Consider the following 26,633-nt stretch of genomic DNA (forward strand, 5'->3'; position numbering starts at 1 on the left):
CGTTTCACTCGTCTACTTCTCCTGCGTCCAGCATCAACTTCAGTAACTGACTGGTCACTTGCTGCGTGACATGTCGCTGCTGTCGACAGATGGAACTGGTACCAGATTATCAGTGTTACTCCCTTCACATGTCAGTGGTGGTAAGCTTGTGGCTGATTGGTGCATTTTAAAATATTGGACTGTGATTGGTTCAAGCTCATCAATCCATTAATGAAGATTTAAGGTTCACATTTATTAGTGCAAGGGGGCTCAACGTGACTTGAGATGAGTGCCGGAGGATTCAGTTTGCGTGAGCATGGTTCTGGTCGGCGTATGTAAAGTCCCCTATATTTGTTAGCTGCATTAGGCTACAGCCACTGCGTTAGAAGCAAAAAGACACTGAACACACCTCGGCTGATTGGCTTGGTTTAACGTATGTTCAGATTATATTTAAAGACGAACGGTATGTAGATTAGATTTCCCCCAAAAATGATTCTGAAAGCCTCAACCCAGTCTGTTTTCTAAGCTTTTACATAACACACAGATCTCATTCTGAGAGCTTGCTATGTTCTGCACGTGAACCCCTGGGCTTTTGGTGGGTGTTGTGTTTTAGACATGAATGTCCCAGACTGCACTCTTTATAGTCGACATGTTTCCTGCTCAGTGTCGCAGTCTGGAAACACAGTGGACACAGAGTAGACAGTTGTCTGTGTGCAGACAGTGTAAATAGGGGAAGTAATATTTAGCAAGACTGGCTGTTAGTCTGCTGTTATTATCTGTCCATTCCTCTCATCCTCACAGTGTGAATGCAACAGCAATGCTGTGAGAGAGGGATTTTTACCCATACTTTATGATGCTTTCAATTCTGTGTTATGTTTCTGTTACAGTTTTATTCTTGATTGATATTGCTCTAGTTGTGTTGCTGTATTCCTGTCCAGTGTCTATCAGAGGAAGATGGGTTCCCCTTTAGAGTCTCGCTCCTTCTCTCTGTTTGTCCTCTTGCTCTGAGAGGTTGTGAGTCTTGATTCCTCTTTGTTGTGATATTGCTCTTGTTCTAAACGGTTCCTCTCTTTGTTTCTTCTTTTGTTCTAAAGGAGAATCTTCTTTTAATGCCTGAGGAAGTGTTCTTCACTTGGAGATAAGACTCAGGATTTCTGTAAAGCCGCTTAGTGACAACAGAATTTCTCACTTTATTTCTCTTTTTCTTTCTATTTGTGTTTCTCCAGCAGTGTCTCTCTCTCTCTCTGTTGGGTTTGCCCCCCCCCTCTCTCTTTTTCTATCTCTCTCTGTTTTGGGTCTGTCTCTCTCTCTCTCTGTTGGGTTTGTCCCACTCTCTCTCGGGTCTCTCTCTCTCTCTCTCTCTGTATTGGGTCTCTTTCTCTCTCTCTCTCTCTGTATTGGGTCTCTTTCTCTCTCTCTCTCTCTGTATTGGGTCTCTTTCTCTCTCTCTCTCTGTTTTGGGTCTGTCTCTCTCTCTCTGTTGGGTTTGTGTCTATCTCTCTCTCTCTCTGTTGGGTTTGTGTGTCTCTCTCTCTCTCTGTTGGGTTTGTGTGTGTGTCTCTCTCTCTCTCTCTGTTGGGTTTGTGTCTCTCTCTCTCTCTCTCTGTTGGGTCTGTCCCTCTCTCTCGTCTCCCTCTCTCTCTCTCTCTCTCTCTGTTGGGTCTGTCCCTCTCTCTGTTTTGGGTCTGTCTGTCTGTCTCTCTCTCTCTCTCTCTCTGTTGGGTTTGTCTCTCTCTCTCTCTCTCTCTCTCTCTCTCTCTTGGGTCTGTCTCTCCTGGGCATGCTCCAGGCTGGGGCAGGGCACTGTTTAGGGGTGGGGTGTGTGTGTGAGGGAGGGGGGTGTTTGAGACCCAAAGTGACTGGGCCAGTTCAGTCTCCCCACCACCAGAACAACCGCAGTCATTGTGGGCAGATGAGTTGCAGACCCTGGCCTATATTACATTCCTTCACACTTAAAAAAGTGAAGCCCATCAGAAGAGAACAGTGGTTGTTTAACAGAGAAGAAGTAGGCCATTCTTTACAGGGGTGGAGTAAAGCGGTTAGAAAGGAGAGGCCAGGTTGGGCGCAGTCATTTAGTTGTATAAATTCGTAGGCTACATTTGTTTATTTCAATCTGGAGAATGTAATAATGTGCATTTATTCGGTAAACAGTTATAGACAGTTTTGTCATAATAAATATACGTGAAGTGTGATATAAGTGTCCCATCTGGGTGGAGTTTCCATGTTCTCCCTGTGTCTGCAAGGGTGTCCTCCAGGGTCTCTGGTTTCCTCCCACAGTCTTGAAACATTGAATTTAGGGGAATTGGCTTCTCTGTTAACTGCCCTGGAGTGAGTGAATGAGTGTTGTGCTCTGGGTGAACCCCGTAGCGTCCGACGCAGTCCTCCCGGTGGAGGGTCGTTCCTCCTTGAGAGGATCCTGCGAGCGTTTGGCTACCACTGTGTGTGGATTGAGATTTGAATGGAATGGTGCTCTGTTCGGTGTTGATTTTAAAGCACCCTTGGGTGACTACAAAGGCGCTATGTAAGTGTAACTATAAATAGTGCAAAATACAAAATGAGGAAACACAAACACATTTTTATTAAAGATGTTCTTCTGGGTTCTTTTGGTTGGGATTTCCCAGACGGGTCATTGCTGTGCTGTTGGAGGAATCTCCTACTTGATCTGGAGATGATGACACTCTGTGGTTCAGTCTGAGGGGTCTGAGGGATGGATTGGTGCCATGTTCACACTGATACACCTCAATGTCTTTCTGGCGTCTGGTTTTATCTTGGTGTAGTTTGTTCTGTTTGAAATAGAAGGTTCTTCTCCGCCCACCTTCTGCTATTTTCCTGTCGCTTGAATGCCCCACCTCTAAAGTTGCTGGGATTGGTTCCTAAGGTGTGTGACTTCAGAACACCTGGTTGTTTAACGTGTGTGTAAAACACTGACCACTTATTTCACTCAGGATAAATAGTCTTCAAGCCTATGCATCCACGGCCTGCAGCTGATGTCACAGTGCGGAGCAGCCGCCATATTGGGGACCTACTCAGTACACAAACGCACGCGTGAAATATTGGTTCTGTCAGCACTTTTAGTCCTCATTTAGATGTTGAAATTGAAGACATGTGACCTGTTTATCCGCATCAGGAGGATAAGGAGGGTGTAGGGAGACACTTGGGATTCGGCCTAGGCTTCGCTGCAGCATGGAAACATCTCTCACTCTTTCAGACACGGAGAACTACTTTTTAAAACTTTAAGCCAAACCAGAGGACTAATTTAGACCGACAGCTGCGATAAAACATTATCCTCCAGGAATCTGTTCCGCTCTCAGAGGGCAGGGACAGCAGGATCACGTTATTTACCTGTAAACAACGAAGAATGAAATGTGCCTGTTGTCTCCTATACGTTAAAACCAAACAGGAGTGAAATAAGACGATTTCTGAAGCTGGTGTGTGATCTGTGTGTGATCTGTGTGTGAAGAACTCGCCCAGGTTCGGTCGCAGGAGCCGACGTTCATGGCCGTTCTTTAGTGTAAACTCCCCAACAACAGCTGATTAATTTTCTGTTGATTAACAGGTCGGTGTTCATTGAGGAGTGTGAGGTGTTGAAAAGGGACGTCCAGTTTCTGCAGGTAGGCATCTCCTTTATTTAATCTCATAGTTTTTGCTGAGTTAATTAGTCATCTCCATCTACCACCTGTTACTGAGTCTCAAACACATCACTCAGGAGACACTCCCCCCCTCTTTATTGTGTTTTTATCGGAGGCCAGTTCCAGCACTGGATTTTAGTTCATTTTCTTTATAACTGAGATTCGCTTAAACTTTGTCTAAATGTTTGTAGCCACCCCTTAGAGTCGGTGAATTCAGCCCCTTCATCGTGCACTCACTGTGGTCACGCTGTGGACTGTAAACTGTTGGAGATCCAGAGCTAAACATCCAGCATCAGCACCTGACCTCGCTAGTGGTTTTCTGAGTGAAATCCTTCACAACGCTGTTCAGAAGTCGAGTGTAAATCCTCGGCTGAAACACTTAGACCCCCTGCAGGACTGGAGCCACGTGCGGAGGACTCTCTATAGCACTTACCTTTGGCTTCTTTACTTCCAAGTATTAACACACAAAACGTGCACTGACCAAGACTTTCCTTCAACTGGGTTTAGTACGACTGACGTGGTTGTCATGGTTTGGCTTCGTACGCAAAGATAACATCACTCGTAGTCTTGGAAACCTTTCTTTCCACTCTGTTCTGAACTGTACAGAACACACTTCCAGATGTGGACCCTCTAAGTGCCGAGCAAATGGGGAAACCATCTATCCCTGTCACACTCGTACTCACACGCACTGCATTCCATTCACACACATACACAGTTCGCTTCTGTTTCTGTGCAGTGTGGGGACTTCCATTCATTTTCGTTTCCATGAGCACCACTTGCTTAACCCTTTCCCTGACCCTAACCTGAACCCTGACTATAAACTTAACCCCACCTTAAAGTCTAGGGATTAACTTTGCTGGGGAGAGGGTGTGGATGATGGAACAGAAGTCCCCACAATGTGAGTGTGTAAACAGGTTTAGGTCCCCACAATGTTGATATATCCCCTACACACACAGTTCCAACATCGTTTTTTCAGGGAACTCCATGTCGTGAGCTTTAGAAGCAGCAGTTTTTCTTTTTACGAGGTGTGCTCCACTTGTTGGTAATGAGGTACTTTCCCTGGTGCTACTGAGCCGTTTGGAAAAGATTGATGTCTGGTTCTTGAGGAACGCTCCTGTCTGGCCAGAACTATGTCAGTACTTTTGCGATCCTCCTACATTTTTTGGGGAATAAAGGGGTACGAGCAGGGAGTCAGTGCCCGTGTCTGCTGTAACACCATGTGCTCCTCTGGGAAGGCATTATATTAGATGTTGGAACGCTACCGAGGTCAGGTTAATGATGTAGGGTAATTAGCTCTGCCATCAGCTCAGAGATCTCACGTCCACTGCTCCACAGCCCAGTGCAGGGGACTGTAAGCTAAGTACTCTCTCTCTCTCCCGTCTCTCTCTCTCTCTCCCGTCTCTCTCTCTCTGGGTCTCTCTCTCTCTCCCTCTCTCGGCTCTCTCTCTGGGTCTCTCTCTCTCTCCCTCTCTCGGCGCTCTCTCTCTCTCTCTCTCTCTCTCTCTGGGTCTCTCTCTCTCTCCCTCTCTCGGCTCTCTCTCCCGTCTCTCTCTCTCTCCCTCTCTCGGCTCTCTCTCTCTCTTTCTCTCTCTCCCGTCTCTCTCTCTCTCTCTCCCTCTCTCGGCTCTCTCTCTCCCGTCTCTCTCTCTCTGGGTCTCTCTCTCTCTCCCTCTCTCGGCTCTCTCTCTCTCTTTCTCTCTCGGCTCTCTCTCTCTCTTTCTCTCTCTCCCGTCTCTCTCTCTCTGGGTCTCTCTCTCTCTCCCTCTCTCGGCTCTCTCTCTCTCTTTCTCTCTCTCCCGTCTCTCTCTCTCTCTCTCTCTCTCTCTCCCGTCTCTCTCTCTCTGGGTCTCTCTCTCTCTCCCTCTCTCGGCTCTCTCTCTCTCTCCCTCTCTCGGCTCTCTCTCTCTCTCTCTCTCTCTCCCGGCTCTCTCTCTCTCTGGGTCTCTCTCTCCCGTCTCTCTCTCTCTCTGTCTCTCTGGGTCTCTCTCTCTCCCGTCTCTCTCTCTCCCGTCTCTCTCTCTCTCCTGTCTCTCTCTCCCCCTCTCTCGGCTCTCTCTCTCTGTCTCTGTCTCTCTCTCTCTCTCCTGTCTCTCTCTCTCCCTCTCTCGGCTCTCTCTCTCTGTCTGTCTCTGTCTCTGTCTCTCTCTCTCTCTCTCTCTGGATTGGGTTTCATTGCTGTGGGCAGGGGGCTGGGGTTGTGTTTGAAGAGAATGCAGTGGTTACAGTTCCTCCTCATTTACCACACGTCTGCCACAAGGGGTCTCTGCACACAACAGTTGAGTTCACTTACCCAGAGGGAGGGCTGTTATCAGATAAACACACACAGAAACTACACAGAGAGAGGGTCTGCTGGGGGCGGTGGGGCTAGCCGAGGTCCTCCAATGCTGTCGGTTCATTAATTATTCCAGTGGTCTTATTTTTGTGGTCATGACCCGCTAGTTACAAAGTATCAGGACCCCCACACAGACGACCACAACGCTGCAGCCTACAGGGACATTTATTCAATCTAACCATTTAATTCTGCAGCAAATTAGCAGTGATGTATTCTATATAACCCTTTTCACACTGTTCAGAACCTCCAGAGGATCACCCAGCGCTGCAGTGACACTGACGTGGTGGTGGTGTGTTAGTGAGTGTTGTGCTGGTGTAGAGTGGATCAGACACAGCAGTGCTGCTGGAGTTTTTAAACCCCTCAGTGTCTGGACTGAGAACAGTCCACCGACCAAAAACATCCAGCCGACAGCGTCCTGTGTCACTGATGAAGGACTAGAGGACGAGCGACACACACTGTGCAGCGACAGATGAGCTACTGTCTCTGACTCTACATCTACAAGGTGGACCAACGAGGGAGGAGTGTCTCACAGAGTGGACAGAGAGTGGACACAGGGTTTAAAAACTCCAGCAGCACTGCTGTGTCTGATCCACTCTACACCAGCACAACACACACTAACACACCACCACCACGTCAGTGTCACTGCAGCGCTGAGAATGATCCACCACCACATCACACCTGCTCTGTGGGGGTCCTGATCATTGAAGGGCAGCATTAAAAGGGGCACATCTGTATTACTTTACTTTGCTGTGTGTTAACGGACACATGTATATTTCTTCAAAGACAAGGTGTCTGGGAGTATTTCGGCCGCTCTAAGAATCTCACAAAACAGCACAAACCTGATTGGCCAACAGCCCCCTCAGCAGGGCCCACTGGTGAAGAACCACTATGGTGGAGGACTCGGAGAGCTCATGCAGTGCTGGGGAAGTGGGTCCAGGTCTAAAGAGCCTGTCATGGGGCTGTGGTATAGAAGCTGGAGGAGAACAGCTTGGTTTTACGAGGCCACCTCCTGCTGAAAGTGTGCTGTTGAATCGTTTAGTGGATAGAGCGGTTGACTCTGCGGTCAGAACTGTCGTACTGGGCCACAGCGGTGGGGTGATGTGGAATATTGTGCTTAAAATGATCTTGAAAACATTATATATCCCTTTCCCACTGGAAGTTGAGTAGCTAAATATATACATCAGTGCTGGGCAACTAACTATGGCAGAGCTGTTTCACCATTGTGTGTGTGTGTGTGTGTGTGTGTGTGTGTGTCTCAGGAAAGTGTGGAGCTTGAATATCAGACGGAGAGGGAGCCCACCTTAACAGGTCAGTGTGAGCTGAAGTTTTCCTTACTGCACGTGTACAACAGTTCACCCCGTTTTCCGTGATGAAGGGTCTCAGTAGAGACTGCAGTAACGGTCTCCAGATTCTAGGAAGGCTTTACGCGAGATATAGAAACATTCCTGTGAGGATTTGTTGGCACTTAGCTGCTAGAACATGAGCAAGGATTCATTCCTAAAAGGTGTTGGATGGTGCTCCGTCGTTCCACAGCCCTCTTACCCACCCATGGCACTGAGCATAGTGAGCTCAGGCTCATGTGCAGCTGCTTCAGAACACCCCAGATGTGTGTTCACCTTTAAAACACTGAGTTTATTTATTACAGAGGTGTCTACAAACCTTTGGACATGAAGCTGTGAACTCCAGGTTAGTCCAGTGTAATTAGGCTAATGACTGTAGGTGTGGATACGGCTTCACCACACTCAGCTGATTGGCCTCAGTTCTTCATCTAAACTATCTGCACCCATTAACACCAGCCTATTCCCAGCTCTTAACCACATCCAGATGTGCTGCTGGACGAGCTGCGGTACTGTCCTTCACTACCATCTAGTGGCTCAGTGCTGAATTTATGACCATTGTCTCACAGCACTCCCACAGTGCAGAAGTGGGTGGAGGTCTGTTGGTCGGGTGCAGTGATCGCCACAGGAAATGTGGTCAGTGTGAACTTCTCAGAACATCCGACATCGATCACCAGCTCGGGGCTGAGGTGTGGACCGCTGGGTCCTTGTCTTTCTGGATCATTCTGGTCTGGAGCGACCCACCGACGTACCGAGCTGCTGGCCACCTCTGGGCACAGCTTTTTTCTTAAAGGAGTTTCTTCTTCACGTTATGAAACGTTTGACTGACACCTATGGTGCTTTTCCACTGCATGGTATCTTTATTACTGTTTATTATTAACTTGTTTCTGCGCCACATTTTTGCTTTTCCATTAAACAGATATGGAGCCTGGCACAGGGTACATCTTAGCACCTAGCACCTGCTCTCACCAGCTCACTACATTTCTGTTGGGGAGCTGATACCAGGGACTAAAAATGAGTAGAGCAGTGTAGGTGGGCTCACTCACGCAGTGGAAAAGCAGCACTAGCTTTTAAACATGGCCACCCTGTGGTGGGGACCCACTCTATGGAGCATTAACTGGTTTATTCTGGGACTACGAAGCACTTTTTGTTTCTTCGTCTCGTGTCATTTGCACCTTTTTAGACCAAAGGGAAAGTTAATGAATTCATTATTGCTTTCACTGCTTCTTTGTGTTGAGACGAATATCTGACCGCTCCTTTAAAGCTTATTCAGAGTTTGGTCACCGGACTGCTTTCGGGATGAAAACCATGTGCCGAATGAGGTTTCTGAGCCTGTTATCAGTGAATGTGCCCTGCCTCCGAAGCGTTCCTCTATCTCCGTCTTCCACAAGGGTGACATTTTTCAATCTCCTTCAACCGGGCTCTGGCAGCCGCACTCATCCGGAGCCTGCTTTGTTCAGAGGCAGCGCTAAACAGGCTGCTGCCATCTTGCCTGCTGCTGCCCTTCACTAAAGCTCTGCCAGAAAAACATGTCTGACAGACAGCCAGGCCCATCTCCTCAGCCAGTCTCCACAGCAGAGCGATACCGCACCCGCTCCCGTCTTAAAACGAGGCCTGATTAGCTGCGTTTACTGGAGATTGGAAGCGGGCTGTGATTGAAGGGGGCTTCCGGTGGTTCTGAGACCGAGGCCAGACTTTTGGCAGAGCTCTGACGCCTTTTCTTTTTCTTCGCAGAGCTGAAAGAGGAACGCCGCATTATCCAGAGAGACCTGGACGTCCACCGCTCGAGGAGGGAGACCTCAGATAAGCCCAAGCCCAGCAGGTGTGTCTGCGTATCTTCACTCACAGCTTTCCTTTCTTTTAAAGCGCCTCTCCAGCCAGAGGGAGAACAGACGATAGCATTGTCAGGCGCAGAAGAGTGAACGCTTGCACGTCTCATTCTGCTGGTGGGGTCTGTATAACACTGTGTAAATGAGAGTAAACCACACAGGAGGCTATTGTCTTGTGTGTTGTGCTCTGTTCACTAATGTCTTACAAGGCCCCACAATGTAGGGTTTGTGTGTTGTGCTGGTGTAGAGTGGATCAGACACGGCAGTGCTGCTGGAGTTTTAGGGCTGATCAAATATCTAAAGGCTATAACTGTAGTGACCCAAAGGGCCTTTAATATAAATATCCCAGCTGTCGTGTTTCTACTATTTCTATTTTCAGGGATCGGTGGCGGACTGGCACTCGTGCAGATGACCCGGCTTTGGAGAACCGCTCAATCTCACCTAGGATGGTTTGTTTATATCCTAACCCCCCACCTCCAGACTCCTGCAGGCCTGTTCACTCAGGCAAGCCCAGGCACAGACTATCCCATAGGGGCACACAGCCTCCAGCCTCATCCCCAGCTGGCAATCCTCCTCAGGACCTGGACCCAGATCACTCCCACGCCGGCCTGAGTCTCTGGACGTCCACAGCCTTCTCCACAGAGAGTCGTTCCCTGCCCTTAAGTAACTCTGCATCCTCTCTGACTGAAACGCACGACGGGCGTCCCATGAGAGTGGCACCGTCCAGACAGAGCCCAGCTGCAGTTGTCTCCATCAGCTCCGCACAGCTGGGTCGCCAGACAGAGGACGGCAGAGCCAGGACCCTGCTGCCCACTCCTCCTCCTCCAGTTCTCAAAGTGTCCAGCAGGGGGCAGCGGACAGGCAAAAGACTGACTGTGCCTCCTGCTGGAAGCCTTCATAGCTCCTCCTGAGATGGAATATAGAAATTATACCTCAGTCCCATATGGTGCCCTCAGCCCTGGAGACATCCTCAAAGTCCACACTCTGTGACCTCATCAACTCCTTAACACTACTCTTCAGAAGAAATGCAGGACGAGCCGGCGTCCAGTCTATTGACCGTGCTGTGTACCAGGTTGGTCACCGAGGACAGCAGGTCTGTAGAGTCTGATATGAGCTCTGACCTAATGGCTGCTTTTTCCATGACTAAAAACAGCGTTTCTTTACTCAAGTGTTGCTTTTGGGGCTCCTGTAACCCCCTGCTCTGAATATTTAGAATATTTTAATGTTTTTCTTCTCTACACCTGTCCCACGAAGCAGGATTTACAAGTTCGCTACACACCTTAGACCCAGAGATGAGGCCTGTGTCCAATAGGAATGTCCCTTAGGTCTTTACCCATTCAGCACATTTGACTTGAGGTACTGGGTCCGTGTGTGTGTGAGAGAGTGATTCCAGGTAGTCTCAGGACCCACTGAGCCCTTGCAGTGAATGAAGCAGTTGAACATGAATCCAGAAAAAATCCCACACAGTAACAAATGATCTTTAAAATAAACTTTATTTTTTACCATTTGAAATTGAACAGTTTAAGATACATACAGCTGACATGACTTAAGACAATTTTCAATGTGATTTGGCCCTAAGTTTCAAGAGACACGGTTAGATACGTTTGAGAGAAAGTACCGTAGTTCATTTCATTGTGCTTCACTCTCCCTGACCACACAGTACTTTTTTACTCCATGTAACACTCGCTCGGAGCGGACACACACGTGTCGCCGGAGCGTGAAGCCTTCGCTTTACTGTGGAGCTCAGGCGCGAGGGGGAGACTAACACCTGGTGCTTTTAAACATCATCAAAGTGACACTGTAAAGTGCTGTAACAACACGAAAATGCATGGTGCTTCATTCAGAAATTAAACATTCTCCGGGAGAACCTCGGAGAAGCAGAGAGAAAAGTTCACAGTTTAGTTAACCCTTTACTGTCATTGTGCAGCGCTAGTTGACGAACCCACAAGAACGTGCAGAGCTAGAACATGGACATGGCTGGATGTGGATGTGTATAATCAAGGAGGATATGGATAATCAAGGGTCAAACTGTATTTTTATACAATGTCAGTATCTCAGCTCCGGGGCGTTTCAACGCAGTCAGAAATCAACCACCCACCACTAAGAATTTATACCGAATTAATGTTGAATTTAGGTGTCAGATCCACGCACCCACTTAAAATTTCAGACTCTTTGGGTGTTGACAGAAACATCTCATTTTTTCTTCTAACTCAAGGCTGTTATCGCACTAATAGCTCGTCGTTTATCATTAATAACTCGGATTAATCGCTACCAATAACTCGGACGTTAGTTTGGTGAAGCCAACCTTTACAAAAGGAGCAGATTTTCCTTCACGGTTAAAAAAAAACATTTGCCAAACACTGGAAAAAGAAAAGAAATAAGCACTGAATACATGGCATCGATTGGTCAGTGTCTGGGCAGGACCTGGAGGAGCTGTTACTGAGATGTCGGGACGCGTCCCCCCCCTCCGAGTCGACAACTACAACACTGCGAGAGAGGTATAACACTGCTTCAAACCGCGGAACAAACGTGGAAGAGGTGATCGTCCTTCTTCGTCAACAGTGAAAAAGCAATCCTTTGTATTTCAAGTTTCAATCCATAGTGTTAGTTTGGCAATACTTTTCTTTATTTTTGTGTTTTTGAGTTTTTGATAGCGGCTGGCTTTAAGGAGCTTGAGGACAAATAACCAAAGGAAGTAGTGTCACTGCATAAAGATACAACTCGAAGATAAAATACAGTTTTTTTTTAGTAAACTATAAAAATAAAACCAAAGTAAAACTCCTTACAAAGGTAGATTCATTGTGTTAAATGACGACGCGGATAGTTACATATTGATTAAAATGGCATGACTGATATATGGCATACTGATGCTATCCTACACTAAGCATAGTCTCAACAGTAGGACTTCACTACACAGGACACGGTACACAGAACACCAGCTATCAGACTAGTGATAATAATAAAGGAAAACAAACCCCCCCCAAAAAAAAACAAGAACTCTCCCCTCCCCGGACTACGATACGGAACCTCCCTCCCACCCCTTCCCCGATCCGATAAAAACACACGTACACAGCAGTCCAATTATTAATGATTACTTTTTTTTTTTACATTATTGTACAATACAGCGATGGAGAGGGGGCAGCGCAAGACCAGGTGCAAAAGCGAACTACCGACTCGTCTCTACGACTGCAGGCTGGAGAACAGACTCGCCTCAGGGCCGGACCAAAGGTTTTAGGGGTGGTTCCTCCTCGCAGAACCCAGACGCAGGTATGAGCCGCGCTGTCCGTCATACGGCGATGTGAGCATGGGTCGACCGTGTCCGTTCGTACGGGGCAGCAGCGGTGGGGCTATGATCTTAACGTCACAGTCACGTTTTATACGACCGTGGGCATTCGGTTTTACGGAAACGTCGCATTTGGCCTGACTTTGATTTCACACCAGAGGCATCAGGACGTGAACATGGCTCCTGTTCGCCCTGCACTGTCCTGTGATAATGCCATCTACAGGACTTTTTATCACCTGTGTATTACTGAAATAATCTTTACGGTGAATAAATGTAAGCACAGCTTTTAGTTTTAAAAGAGATCCAACATCAGGAACCAGGTCTCGTTATTTGAACTGAACTTTTGAAATGCTGCTGTGACTTAAACGACAGCTGATGTGTTTATTGGTGTCGATTGTAACCGACTTCTTTACTGTGTCTGCGTTGAAACTGTTAGAGCACCATGTGCAGTCCCGCTGTGCCGATGCATGCCCCATGCAGCCGGTGTGAAAGGCTACTCTGAATAATGTGGCGTAAGAAGGTTTAGGTGAAAGTCATCTATGTGTAAAGTACGTCCACATTACGACGGCCACTGAGAGAGTTGGGGAGGTGGGTGAAAGTGCTACTGATGTCTAACTTGTGCTGGTATCAGTAACGACGCTGTTGTGCTCTTAACGCCGTGCTGAGGAAAGCTGAGCCTTCCTCCTCTGTTCAACTCCAGCTTCTCTTGTGCTTTTTCTCCTTCCTTTACGTCGCATTTAACCAAGGCTCTGCCCCTGAGCCACAGACAGCTGCTCCTCGACAACAAGGTTTAGTTTTCAGTGTAAACCCTTTCCATGCTGTTGACAGTTGATGATCACAGAGGACACCAGCGACTGCCATCCTTCACGTGGGCCACTTCTGGGAGAGATGCAACACATCTGGACCCATGGTCAGTGCTGGTAAACGACATGTGGCCCATGTTACAAATCCACATGTGAAAGGTGACTTCTGGTGGCCATCAAGCGGCAAAATGGAGGGGTCTACTCCAGTGTGCCATGAAAGAGGGGAACGTGAGCCAGACTAGGGTCACTGTTGCTATCTGGGTGTTGGGGGCTGGACGATGCGGCCAACATTTATATCACGATATGTTTCTAAATCTCTGTCGATCCGATATGAACCCGATATTGATAAAAAAACAACACGAAAGCCCAGAACAAACGTGACATCACTGTCAAACACACCTCTTGGCTTTGCGATATATTGATATTGAATTACTGTCCAACTCTACTGGGTGTCATACTGATAGAATCACTCCCTCCCCCAAAATACAAAATAGTTCCAATGGAGACTGAGCATCTCGAGGCCTGCTGCACGGCTCCTATTTCCTGTCGCAGAGGTGCTCACACTACTGATGACTTTTAAACATGTCCGAAACGCTCTTAAACCTTGCTGTTCGCACTCGGCTCATAAAGAAATAACAGATTGTAATAAAGTCGTATAAAAAAACCAAACGCTATCCGCACTGACCGGTCAAACGGGGTCAAACACGACTGGCTTGAGACCAGATTTGTTAGCGCCTGATTTTTGTGGGTTAGCACTGTTCCAACTGCAGAAAACATCCCTCCTCCTCCAATCAGATTCAAGCTACTGGTCTCAGCCAATGTGCTTCAGTCGGTGTGAGCTCGGCTTACGGAGACGGTACTAGAACACACTCGGGTGCGAGAAGAGCAGATACGACCTGCGAGGGAACACAACAGAAGAAAAGGAAAACAAACCCAAGCGCGTCACTGATACGTAAGAACTTTAGCAGCTGCGTTACTAGATCACCCCCTTCCCCCAGTGGTGTCTGGCAACATCCCCAACATTTTCACAGTGAAACCAGGACGCGGCGTCCACGCTGTTGTGCCACTGTGACCCTACGTGCCGCGAGAGGGGGGCCACGCTCGGCTCGGCTCCCCACCACAGCCGGAACCAGAAGGAGCCCAGACTCTCTCCTCTCTGATCAGAGCAAAAATAAAACACTAAAATTAATCAAGTCTCGGATGAGGAATGGTAAACATTAAAAGTTATTACTCATGACACTCTAGCTTCTTCTTTACAAAATAAAGACTATTTATCCGTTACTATACAACAGTGAGAGACAGGCGAAGTGAAGACGATTCTAGGGTTATATTCTAGGTGAAATATACCGACTAGAGCTCAGTAGAGTTCAGTACAGAGGACTGATACATAAACGCTTCCCCGTAATCACAACATTAACTCCTAGGCAGCTTTCCTGCACTCGTTCATCTGCTTGGCTCAGAGCGCTCCAGTGCTAGCGCAGGTTTTCAGTGTGACGAGGACAAAGAGGAAAACAAATAAAACACACACACACACTCCAGCAGCGCCTCTGGGGTTTAGAAGGTATTCGCCTGTCAGGTTTGTGTTTTGATGGCATGATGCCTTTCAGCTTATCCTGGGAGAATCTATGTGTGTGTGTGTGTGTGTGTGTGTGTTAGCTACAGTACTGAGGCTATAACGGCAGCACCGCTGCCCTATGAACACAGCTTGTGGAGCTGCTCCTGTCATCGCTCTAATGCTCCTTTCGGATGCGACTGGAAGACGAGACGAAGTTTGTGTGCTTCATGTAAAACGCTTCCTTTTACCAAAATACTCTATACTCTCTCAGGTAAACAAATATACAGTGGCTGTGATGGAGAACTCAGGGTCGTTGATGAGAACATTTCACGGGGAAAAGAAAATAGTTAATACAAATAAAAATAAAATAAAACGGTGTGCAACCCTGAGAATGGGTTCGGGAGCAAAGGCGGTGTTCACACTGCAGCTCAAATCTGATTTACTTCTTAAAGGAACACTACGTAATATGTTTATCTTTAAATTACAGCTTCAAAATCATTGTGAGGTGTAACGGGGAGAACGAGGAGCCCCTGTCGCTGACAGACTCCAGACTACGACCTACCAGTGCGCAGGGGATTTGAGCTGCGAGTCTGAACAAGGCCTGAAATGTGCTTCGATCAAGGACTCTTTCAGTAGCTGTTCTAAAAGCTGAAGGCAAAATATCCTTTGTGTCGTACAACAACCGAGTGGTAAAACAGGCCTTTTTAGGAACTGAGGGAACTGTAGAGAAGCATGGCTCCGACCCCAGGGGAGGGTGGAGGAGGGCTCCAGAGAAAAGGGGGGGTGCGTGGAGATTAGGGGCTGCGTGTTTAACTACAGTCAAAGAATATTTGGTCTTCAGCTTTTAACCCGACTGGCACCGTCACCACTACACACGAGAAGCCGACGCCTACCGCGGCTTTCCAGATACGACTACACAGAAGGAAAATGAACAACGTGCTCCCGCTATGAACTGTGTGTAACGTGTTTCCTGAACATAAAAAAATGTCATGTATTATTAAATTTAAAAAAAGACCAGAAACAAACTGAAAAGAAAGGTTTTGGATGACAACCGATTTCTCTAGAGGAGGTTAGAAATAATAAAGCCCTTACAATATGTAAAGGTCTCCAGCGAGTGTGGCCTGGCCCTGGGGCTGCAGCGTGGGGAACGGGACGAAGCCGTCTCTATGCGCTGGGCGTGGGGTTCGGCGTGGACCCGTTGCTGCCCTGGATGCTCAGACTGATTTCGTCCTTCTTCTCCTTCTCTTTCTCAGGCTCTTTCTCCTTCTCCGGCTCCTTCTGCTCCTCTTTTAGGGGCCGCACCTCCACGCCTTCGGGGCCTCCCGTGGCGTAGCGGCCCTTGCGGTGCTCCTGCAGCGCAGGGCCCCAGCTCGGATCCGGCCTCAGCGAGAACTTCAACCTCTGCGGAGAAACGGGAATTACACCGAGATCATTAAAGTAACGCTTCAGTGTTTAACTGTGCTCCTGAGGTTCTATAGAAAATAAACTGTTGGTTCAAAAAAAGAGTTTATTTTAAACTTTTATTTTGTTTTTATCATGATAAAGTTCTTTCTTTATTTTTATATTTCATTAAATAACAAACTTATGAGGGTTCCCAGGGAATTTAGAATATAAAAACCTTTCAGTGATATTCAAATAAACCATGTATCTTAAAAAAAAAATAATTAAAGTAACACTAGGCAATATTTTTAAGTTAAAATTTCAGTTTCAAAATCATTGTGATGCTTCACTGAGCTGTGATAGGAAGAATAAAGCCTCTGTTGCTGCTATTCCAGGCTTCGCACTGCAGAAAATGCACTATGTAACTTTTGGGGGAGGGTAGGAAACTAACCCCAACCCCCTCCATCGACTCCACTTTGCTTTCAGGACAGTGCTGTAACAGTGAATTACACTCTGCACGTGCAGTGGGAGCCATGGGGCAAAAACACCAAATATTACCTAGTGTTCCTTTAAGTCTTTATCGCGTTAAACAGAGCGAACAAAAATAATAAATACGCAAAACATGACCTTTTACACCTTCCATATCTATAGATAATAACTCTAGGCTCTAGGAGTGAGAATTCACCTCTAAGAACGTGGCTCCATCGGAGGTGGCGATTTTGAAGAGAGCGTAGATGGGTATACAGATCACCGAGGACAGAGCCATGCTGAAGCCGATGACCAGAGACCAGTTCGGGTAAACGTAGTCATTGTACGTGATGGGCTTGTACTGGATCACCGTGAAGATGAGAATGAACTGAGGACAGAGAAACACAGGAGGAGGGTTAAAGGTGAGAGCCGTTAAGAACAAACGTTAATCACCATAAAGAACATGTTACAAACATTAGCGAATAAGGACTTCAGTCTGAAACTCCAATAAAGGAACACAGTTCTGGGGTTTTATAAAACATCCGTGGCCCGTTTTCATCAAAATATTACAAGGATCAAACCCCACAGCAGTGCCCTCCCCCACCCCTGTCTCAACATTGGCATCAAAATTCTTACAGTATTTACATTAGAAAGTCACATACGGCAAGTTCTTTTCAGTTTCAGAAGACTGGGTTTCTTTTCATTAAAATATCTTTTAATTTACATTAGTCTTTTTGTAAATATTTACTGGACACCAGCTCGGTGTGATTCAGATTACAGAAAGGCTTCAGCACAGATCTCTGCTCAAACTAGAGCACATAGGGGATGTAAATAAACAAATAAGAATTCTGATCACCGTGATGATGAGCGGAGAAATGAACCTCCAGCAGATCCTGAAGAAGACTGGAGGAGGGAAGCCCAGCATCATCTCCACGTCCTTAAAGTAGTTCCTGTGACCTGAGAATGGAAAAACACAATCTGTAGATCTCAGACCACACATCAACACAACTGTGCAGAGAACAGTGGAGGGGAACACGCGTCAGACTTACCGTAAACGTACATGATACAAATGCACATGATGCAGGAGATGATGACCAGAGAGAAGCTGGCAGCGTAGTTATCCATCAGCAGCAGCCAGTAAATACCTGCCTGTAACCACAAGAGGGCCACACTGTCAGAGGTGTTCAACTGTGTGTGTGTTCACAGAATGAAAGGAGAACCCAAATGCTTTACAGCATCGTTCTTAGTGTGAAGTTCTGGTAAAATGGTTAAGGTGCAAGTGTTTTATTAAGAGTAAATAACACTGTGCAAAACAAACTTCTGCCGTACTTGAGCATTTTTTAATAACAACTCAGAGCTGGGTTTGTGCTCGACTGTACCATAAAACCCTTATATACTTTAATTAAGGGTGTCATTAAATGGTAGAAGGGTAGCACTGTGGAGCAGCAGATAGGTGTCGCAGTCACACAGCTCCAGGGACCTGGAGGTTGTGAGTTCGATTCCCGCTCCAGGTGATTGTCTGTGAGGAGTGTGGTGTGTTCTCCCTGTGTCTGCGTGGGTTTCCTCCGGGTGACTGTCTGTGAGGAGTGTGGTGTGTTCTCCCTGTGTCTGCGTGGGTTTCCTCCGGGTGACTGTCTGTGAGGAGTGTGGTGTGTTCTCCCTGTGTCTGCGTGGGTTTCCTCCGGGTGACTGTCTGTGAGGAGTGTGGTGTGTTCTCCCTGTGTCTGCGTGGGTTTCCTCGGGTGACTGTCTGTGAGGAGTGTGGTGTGTTCTCCCTGTGTCTGTGTGGGTTTCCTCCGGGTGACTGTCTGTGAGGAGTGTGGTGTGTTCTCCCTGCGTCTGCGTGGGTTTCCTCCGGGTGACTGTCTGTGAGGAGTGTGGTGTGTTCTCCCTGTGTCTGCGTGGGTTTCCTCCATGTGCTCCGGTTTCCTCCCACAGTCCAAAAACAGACGTTGGTAGGTGGATTGGAGACTCAAAAGTGTCCGTAAGTGTCAGTGTGTGTGTGTTGCCCTGTGGCGCCCCCTCCAGGGTGTATTCCCGTCTCGCACCCAATGATTCCAGGTAGGCTCTGGACCCACCCCGACCCTGAACTGGATAAGCGCTTACAGATAATGAATAAATTAAATGGTAGAGTGAGTATTACATAATACACACTCTCTCCCAGTTTAGATGATCTTAACTCCACAAATGCAAAAAGTTTGATTTTTAAAGAAATATAATGATAATGTGCATGGAAAAACGTTTGTAAAACTTCGCTGTTTTATAAATGTCGTTGTAAATTCTCTGTAGTTTCGTCAGTGTAAGACGCACCTGAGTGGTCAGCGGCACTCCCAGGAGAAACCCGAGGATGGCGACTCCGAAAGTGATGATGGTTTTGTTTCTGATGATCCAGTCTGTTCCGATCTCGTCCACGATAGCAGTGACCAGAGTCTCCAGCAGACAGAACTAAACGCACCCAGAAACATGGATAGTCAGGAGCACTGATGTTACACAGTGAAAGAATAAGCAACAGAGTCTTAAGTGTGAGCTGCTTTTCACTTCTTCGAAACCCACACTTCACAGAGCAATTTAAACGATTCAAAGCAGGTTCCCAATGAAAATGACTGAATTATGAATTATGGGTAATGTAGTTCTGCACAGATTAAAGCAACACTAGGTACGATTTGGTGTTTTTGCTACTGGGCTCCCCCATATTGGCAAAGTTAAAGTCACCTTCACAGAACTGCCCTGAAATCAAGGAGAAGTGGGGATTTCTCCTACCCACTTCCAAAGACTACATAGCGCCATTTCTGCAGTGCTGAGCCCCAAGTAGCAATGACAGAGGCCCTGTTCTCCTTATTACAGCTCAGTGAAGCATCATTATGATTTCAAAGCTGTAATTTGAAATTAAAGATTCTACCTAGGGTTGCTTTAATATATGAGAACGGTGCAGTGTGGATGTGGTTTTCTTTGTTTACCTGCGTCCCCAAGCCCAGTAAGATGAGCATGAAGAAGAAGAGCAGGGACCAGAGTGGAGAGATCGGGAGCAGAGTCAGGGCTTCTGGGTAAGCCACGAAGGCCAGGCCTGGCCCATGGTCAGCCACCTGAGACACGTCCACTCCCAGGTGATGAGCCATAAACCCCAGGATGGAGAAGATCACAAACCCGGCGTAGACGCTGGTCGCACAGTTGGTCACGCTGATGATGATGCTGTCTCTGTTCAGTAAAGACATGAAATCAGACAAATTAACTCTAGATTTCAATTTAGATTATCTCTTCGCATCTCAATTACTGTGACGCTCTCTCATCTGAAACCCTAATCCAAGGGTTCTCGACCTTTTCCACCTCACGGCCCAACAGTTTAGCCGCCAACCTTCACAGAACACTTCCCGGATTTGTTTTAGTTTCATTTTTAAGACATTTACAACCCAGGGATGTTTAGGTGTTTTGTTTTAAACCAGAAATGATTAGGAATTCTCTGACAAAGACACTGCTTCATCATCGACAGAGGACAGACCTGCACAGGGCGAGTGTTATCCAATTATACTCCCAGTAAACATTTAGCTGTTGATTCAACGTTGAAATAACGTAATGACTGCCGTCTAATCAACGTTCTCTTAAGGTTGAAAATGAAAGTTGAAAAGACGTCCAAACACAGACATAGAAAAGACGACTATTAGACGTATTTTGGACGTCCATTGACGTTATTAATTGGTCCCGAAATAAATTACTTGTATAAAATTCATTTTGGACGTCCACTGACGTTATCGATTGGTCACCACTTAACTAACTTTTTAAGATGGATTTTGGACGTCCATTGACGTTTAAAATATGTCCTTGACGGACAGACTACTTTTAGACCTATTTTGAACGTCCAGGGACGGTCCTTGTTTACTGGGGAGGCATTAAAGGAACACTACGTAATATTTTTACCTTAAAAATGACAGCTTCAGAATCATTGTGATGACTGAGCCTCTGTTGTGGCCAATCTGGGCTCAGCACTGCAGAAACCACACTATGTAATTTTTGGAAGGTAGAAGCACCTCCCCCCCCTTCCCACGTATTTCAGTACAGTGCTGTAAACATTGATAACACTAGGGGGAGCCCCAGGAGCAAGAAACCCAAACCTTAGCTAGTGTTCCTTTAAAGCAAAACATGCACAATCTGAAGCGTGTGTTTAGTACCTGAAACAGTTGTTATGGAATTTGTTATACGAGGCCATTGTGATGAGGCCACCCCAAGCACAACCCAGGGAGTAGAAAATCTGAGAGGCGGCATCACCCCACACCTGTAAAACACAAAGACACAGCGCTGATGCGATGGCAGTGCAGAGTCTCACATTTCAGCTCAACTCTCCGGAGCATTACAGAGGTTTTAATGCATTTCATGACGAATGTTGGGAAAAGGCGGCGCGCTGACCTTGGCGTCCAGGATTTTCTGCCACTGTGGGGTGAGGTAGTATTTAATTCCGCTGATAGCACCCTCCAGCGTGATTCCTCTGATGAAGAGAATGGTCAGCACCACGTAGGGGAAGGTCGCTGTGAAGTACACCACCTGAGAGGCATCCAAAGCACAACAAAAAAAGAGAAATAGAAACAGAAGGGAATTAGTCAGCACATGAAAACGCAGAACCGGTTCTTTCCCCTCATCAGACACAGTCAGTCCCAGCCCCAACACTACAGTACTCAATGGCAAAAATGGACTGTGTTCAAACCTACAAACCTTCCAACGAGCCCCTAAAACTCGTCGTAAATGTAGCCAAAGGCATGCGACTGCAGCAGTGTCATCAACAAACACCCACACCTTCTGCTCACCTTGCCTGAAGACTTCACCCCACGAATGAGGCAGAGGAAGACCACCACCCAGGAGACCGCCAGACAGCCCAGGATCGGGAGCCGCACCTCGCCAAAGTTCCCGATGCCATCCGAGACGTTCAGTACGTAGTTCCTGGGAGAACAGGGGAAACATCATGATTTAAACCCCTAGATCATTCTGTGGGAGCTGCCTCAAACTGCATCAATGTGCAGCATCCACCTGGACATTACCGTGGCGACCGATCTAAACCACACCTCAGCTATAAGGTAGAAACACAACAAGAGGGAAAGAGAAAGGTTTGGTTTGAAGATGGGGACAGTCAGGAGGCCAGAAGTGACCACAGTTATATATTTAGCTGGTCATTGGGTAACTCTCTGGCTGTCTTCAAGAAACGCCCTTTGGGATCTTTACTGGCCTCAGCCCAATGATGGTGCTGTTTATTCAGTACAGTGTCCATGTCATTGGGATCCACAGCGCCCCCGTTTGGCCCCATCAACATCATTTCCAGCAGCCACACAAGAGGCTAAGAGGTCTACCATCCAAGTCCTGGCCCAGACCTGCTTCAGGTGCCATGGATACTGACAGGTAAATTACCAAAGGCAAGTATCATTCATTGTCTGTAAACGCCACTAAAGTATAAAGCCACGTTTGTGCTTGTTGGAAGAAATTGTAATATAAAGTAACGTACACCAAATGTAAGCGTAACTAAACGTCTTATACGTGGTGTTCCACCGTAAAAACGTTCAAAACGCTCAGCTACGTTTACGATTGCTCACCAAACTCAAGGCCCATGTCCAATGCCAAGCCACTGTAGTGTAACCCCATGCAGTAGGTTAGTCATTAGCTGGAGCAGTGTTTGTGGCCCAGGACAAAGCACATACACACAATCACTACCTGACCTCATTAATGCTCTCATGGCTAGACGCCTAATCCTTCTTTCAACATCAAGCCTAAATCCTTCCCAGAAGAAGAGAAGCTGATTCTGCTGCAAACCCGGGAACAATCTCTCCATCGACACGCTTCATTTCACCAATTTTTTGACGTTCACTGGACAGCTCGTGTTTGTCTGCAGCTCGACACGGGTCAGACAAAGGCATTCCAATATTTTAAGACCACGGCCCGATCAAAACAACTTCTCCCCTCACAATGAATCGCTCGAGTGACTGAAGGCAGTGACAGAAAGGCTTTTCATGGTACAGTGACGAACCCAACCCGAAGAGCTAGGCACAAACCCTTTACAAAGTCATTCAACAGACGTACACACGCCTCGCTGTCAAAGCCTTCCATTCTCCCAGCTCTGGCACAGAGACTCTGCATTCAGAAAGACTATATCCACACACACACACACAATAACATTACCACCTATTGTCTCCAGGAAATGTCAGCCTCATGCTTAACTCTCCCAGCTCAAGGCAGGGCTAACATAAACGCAGGTCTAAAAATACTGCCCCCCCCCCCAACATCCGTCAAGTTTCACACAGGCTTCCACAGCATGAAGAAAATATCTACTTCCACAGACAACCGTTTAAAACACTAATGATAAAAAAAAAATAGTCCAAAAGCAACCATTTTTGTTTAGTGTATTTAGTAGGGATGGACTGATACCAGTTTTTTAGGTTCGATACTGATACCGATATTTTACATTCGGGTATCGGCTGATACCGATACTAATCCGATGTTTTGAAAAAATAATTGCTTTGAAAAAAAAAAATGTTTTCCAGCAGCGTTTGTTGATGCGAAACAGTTTTCTTGTTAGCATCTGAGGCCTTGATAAATTCCGTGTGCTCCTTTCCCTGGCGTTTCTGTAAGTGTTTAATCGTGTTCGTGGTGTTAAAGTTCCCAACACTGCTACCACCTCGTGAGACAGTAGCACTACACAAATTACACTCGGAGGTCTTGCTGTTTTCTTCGTTGACTGTGAGGTACCTCCACACTGCTGACGTGTTTACAGGCCTCTCACAACAATCGCTCTGTCACGTGAAGCCTGCCGGTCCTACGTGAAAGTGCTGCATTGGCTTACGACCAATTTTTTAAATATTTAATGGATCGGATTGCATGTTTTGTTCCTTTCCGATATCCGATCCAGCAATTTAGGCCAGAATCGGACCAATACCGATACTGAATATCGGATCGGCGCATCCCTAGTGTTAAGTAGATTTAGTAGTAAACTCTAATAACTGTCCTGAGCTTTATGTCTGTGCTTATGAAATTGTTATTTTTCCTGGAAGATACAATTAGACTCGTGAGACCCTACCATCAACACGTCTGTTTTCTGAATCACACCGCAGGTCTCTGTAGGCCATCTATTAAAAGGCTCATACTCATAAAATATAACAAACAAGCATTAGAAGGCATGAGGGTTTGTCCGGTCACGCTCAAACAAAACATTAATCAGGACCCAATAAACCAACGTTTAGCAACATCAATAACAAGAGAAATAAATAACAAAAGCAGTGGGAGTGCCTCAATTATTCAACAAAGATGACAATGTCAGACTTTATCACTGTGGGTTTTCACTGGTGAGTGTAATGATGGTGTTTCAATAGAGACTAGGGCTGGACGATACCGCCGCCAAAATCTGTATCACGATACATTTAAGTTTGTTCAATACGATATAATTCTGATATCATTTCGAACAATAAAAAAGCCACAGAAAAACTGCCAACAACATCACCATCAAACAAAACAAATAACCTCTTGGCTTTGTTTTTGTTTGTTTTTAAACTGAGTGCAGTGAGCTGTCGACAGCGCCCTCTAATGGCTGTCAGTCAGTGACGATGCTGTATATAACGAACACTGAAATATTGAAAATGTGTTTAAAAATCATATCATAGTTATTGAAACATTTTATAATGCGATGTATATTGATATCAAATTATTGTCCAGTCCTAATAGAGATTTCACATTAAAAAATGTTTCTCCCCCAAATAAAGTGGCCAATCATCAATGTTTTCAAGTAAAATCAAGTAAAATATGACTGCACTGCTCTTTGAAGCAATAGAATCCTCACAGAAATGGCACTACATTTAGCATAAGGCCTTCTTAGAGCAGCAGAAGGGAGATAAACTCCCTATTAAATGTCCTTTATTTCCACTGAGAGCACATGTGAGCATTAACACTACACCCAGGGCTCAGTAAGAAGCAGATCCCAAAGGAAGAGCTGCGTCCACACACTAACCTCCAGTACTCCTCACTGGGGCTCGTCCTCTTGGTGCGGTTGACCATTTCAGTGACTTCAGACACCATAGCTGTGACATTGGCGAGCGTAGCGTTAGTCCGGTGAGTGCCCACCACCCCACTGCAGTCGGGGGTGTTCCAGGGGTTGTTGCAGTACGTCCAGGGCAGCAGGTTGGTCATGGACATGAAGAAGTAGTAGAAGGCGATACAGATCACCACGTTGTAGTAGATCCCGATGTAGGTGGAGACCACCATCATTCCATACCCCACACCTGGAAAAAGAGTGACAGAGACACAACAGAGTTTAAAGGCGACATCTATGAAATGTGTGGAACTGCAGTTGTCTTCAGTTTGTTTACGTTCAGAAGCTCCACGTCTGAGGAGAAAAAATGACTGTTTGTGGCTGAAGTTTGACTTGTCTGTAAGTATTTATTCACTGTTTGAATTAGCAATTTCGCTCTGTGTTTACTTTTACGCAGTTCGCTTCTCCTGGATTTAAAATTGATTCCTATCTAAATAATCAGCAAAGATACATCAATATTACCCACAAATCCTCATAGAAATAGAGCAACATTCTCATCTCTTTTCATGATTCTCTACATTTAGAGGCTCTAGGAAGCCTAGCATGTCTGACCAAGCCGTTATGTTTTTGTTTATTTTTTTAAAAACTCGTTTACTGACACTAGGGTATCTTTAGACCGGTTTCCAACGCAAACTGAGAGCAGCATGCGCACATTAACGTCAATCAGAAGCCCACCAACACACACTATAAAAATAGACCATCCTGTCATATTTTAGTGAGCTGCCTAAGCCAGAGAACGTGAGCTAAAACGAGCATCTCTGATGTTGCACAGTTCTGACGTCAACACGGTCTCTCTGAGCACAGGAATGGACCGGTGATTGAGAGACTGCGAAGACCATGAAAAACACACAACCAGAGTGAAGGAGCAGATCTAGAGCAGAGAAGGAAGAGACCTGAGCTAAAGTAGCTGAAAAGGAAGCCTCAATTGGTGCTGCTGCCTGCCACAGTTCAGAGTGAAGGGTGTGGCTCATTATCATTTAAAGGGACAGTCACTGAAACCGGCCGCTCACTTGTGGACAGGGGATAAAGAATAGTCTGGTAACTTTGTTTAATCTTTGTAGTACCTCTACAGTTAAATGTGTTGACTATATTTGGGCACACAGAACACACACACGTTTAAAAATCAGTATGGACATATACTGTAAATATTGTAAATCTTCGCAATCGTGTCCCTTGGTAATTTGATACATTTTACACACTATACCCAAGGTGTATTGACACTACTTCCACTATCCACAGCCTGTGTGATCTCCATAGAAAAGCATTAAATTAAATGCAGTGCCCAGCGTACAGACCAGGGGGGTGTACACAGCACTGCAGTACTGGGCCATGAAACATCGGACCTTCTCTGGAGGGTTGGAGCTGCACTGAATAAATCTGGATTGATTTGGAGCGGTGTTTCTGATCCAGAACCAATCCTCCAACCTCTGTAATGCTCATGTGGCTAAATGCAATCAAATCCAGTGTTCAAACATACGTCTAAAACCTTCCCAGGAGAACAGAAGCTGTACAGGATTTCACAATCTCATTTAAAAACGGTGGTATACTGTATTTTTAAAAGAGTCGACATTACGGTCAGACTAGAAACGTAGCATCACAGAGTGTGGGCTGCTGATGGACCCTTGTATGAGGAGAGAAAGCCCACCAGAGCAGGAGCATGGGGCGTAACCTTCAGCATAATTTGAACATTCTTGGTACCATTTGCACTGCTTTTAAATTTCATTATCAACAGAAGTTTATTATATTTATATAATCTGAATAATTAAGTTATGGCTGAAAGAGTAAAGGATCAGCTGTGCTCTGATCAGCAGCGCCTTAAAAAGAAAGGTCCCTCACCTTTGAACATGGGGCTGACCTTCCAGACGCCCAGGCAGCCCAGCGAGGTGAACTGACCAAAGGACAGCTCCAGAAAAAACAGCGGGATCCCACAGAACACCAGCATTATGAAGTACGGGAACATGAAGGCACCTGAGAGACACACGAGC

The 26,633-nt window shown here is 46.3% G+C and overlaps 2 protein-coding genes across 9 annotated transcripts in view; one reads left to right on the forward strand and one right to left on the reverse strand.

Moving 5' to 3' along the window:
* ccdc24 (coiled-coil domain containing 24) overlaps positions 1-11,009 on the forward strand; it is a 30,317-nt gene extending 19,308 nt beyond the window's left edge. For all 5 annotated transcript variants that reach the window (XM_066681526.1, XM_066681527.1, XM_066681524.1 and 2 more), the window contains 4 exons: positions 3,536-3,590; positions 7,200-7,248; positions 9,012-9,099; positions 9,486-11,009. In XM_066681526.1, the coding sequence (XP_066537623.1) occupies positions 3,536-3,590; positions 7,200-7,248; positions 9,012-9,099; positions 9,486-10,017 (724 nt within the window). In that variant the 3' untranslated portion in view covers positions 10,018-11,009. The remainder of the gene's footprint in view (positions 1-3,535; positions 3,591-7,199; positions 7,249-9,011; positions 9,100-9,485) is intronic.
* A 1,146-nt stretch (positions 11,010-12,155) lies between these two features.
* Positions 12,156-26,633, reverse strand: part of slc6a9 (solute carrier family 6 member 9) — a 76,493-nt gene continuing 62,015 nt past the window's right edge. For all 4 annotated transcript variants that reach the window (XM_066680605.1, XM_066680604.1, XM_066680602.1 and 1 more), the window contains 11 exons: positions 26,485-26,616; positions 24,568-24,838; positions 21,389-21,521; positions 20,994-21,128; positions 20,759-20,862; positions 19,553-19,790; positions 18,906-19,040; positions 17,645-17,744; positions 17,452-17,552; positions 16,813-16,983; positions 12,156-16,148 (listed from right to left, as the gene is read on the reverse strand). In XM_066680605.1, coding sequence (XP_066536702.1) covers positions 15,912-16,148; positions 16,813-16,983; positions 17,452-17,552; positions 17,645-17,744; positions 18,906-19,040; positions 19,553-19,790; positions 20,759-20,862; positions 20,994-21,128; positions 21,389-21,521; positions 24,568-24,838; positions 26,485-26,616 — 1,757 coding nt within the window. In that variant the 3' untranslated portion in view covers positions 12,156-15,911. The remainder of the gene's footprint in view (positions 16,149-16,812; positions 16,984-17,451; positions 17,553-17,644; positions 17,745-18,905; positions 19,041-19,552; positions 19,791-20,758; positions 20,863-20,993; positions 21,129-21,388; positions 21,522-24,567; positions 24,839-26,484; positions 26,617-26,633) is intronic.

This window comes from Hoplias malabaricus, chromosome 9 (assembly GCF_029633855.1).
Source record: "Hoplias malabaricus isolate fHopMal1 chromosome 9, fHopMal1.hap1, whole genome shotgun sequence".
Classification (NCBI taxonomy): domain Eukaryota; kingdom Metazoa; phylum Chordata; class Actinopteri; order Characiformes; family Erythrinidae; genus Hoplias; species Hoplias malabaricus.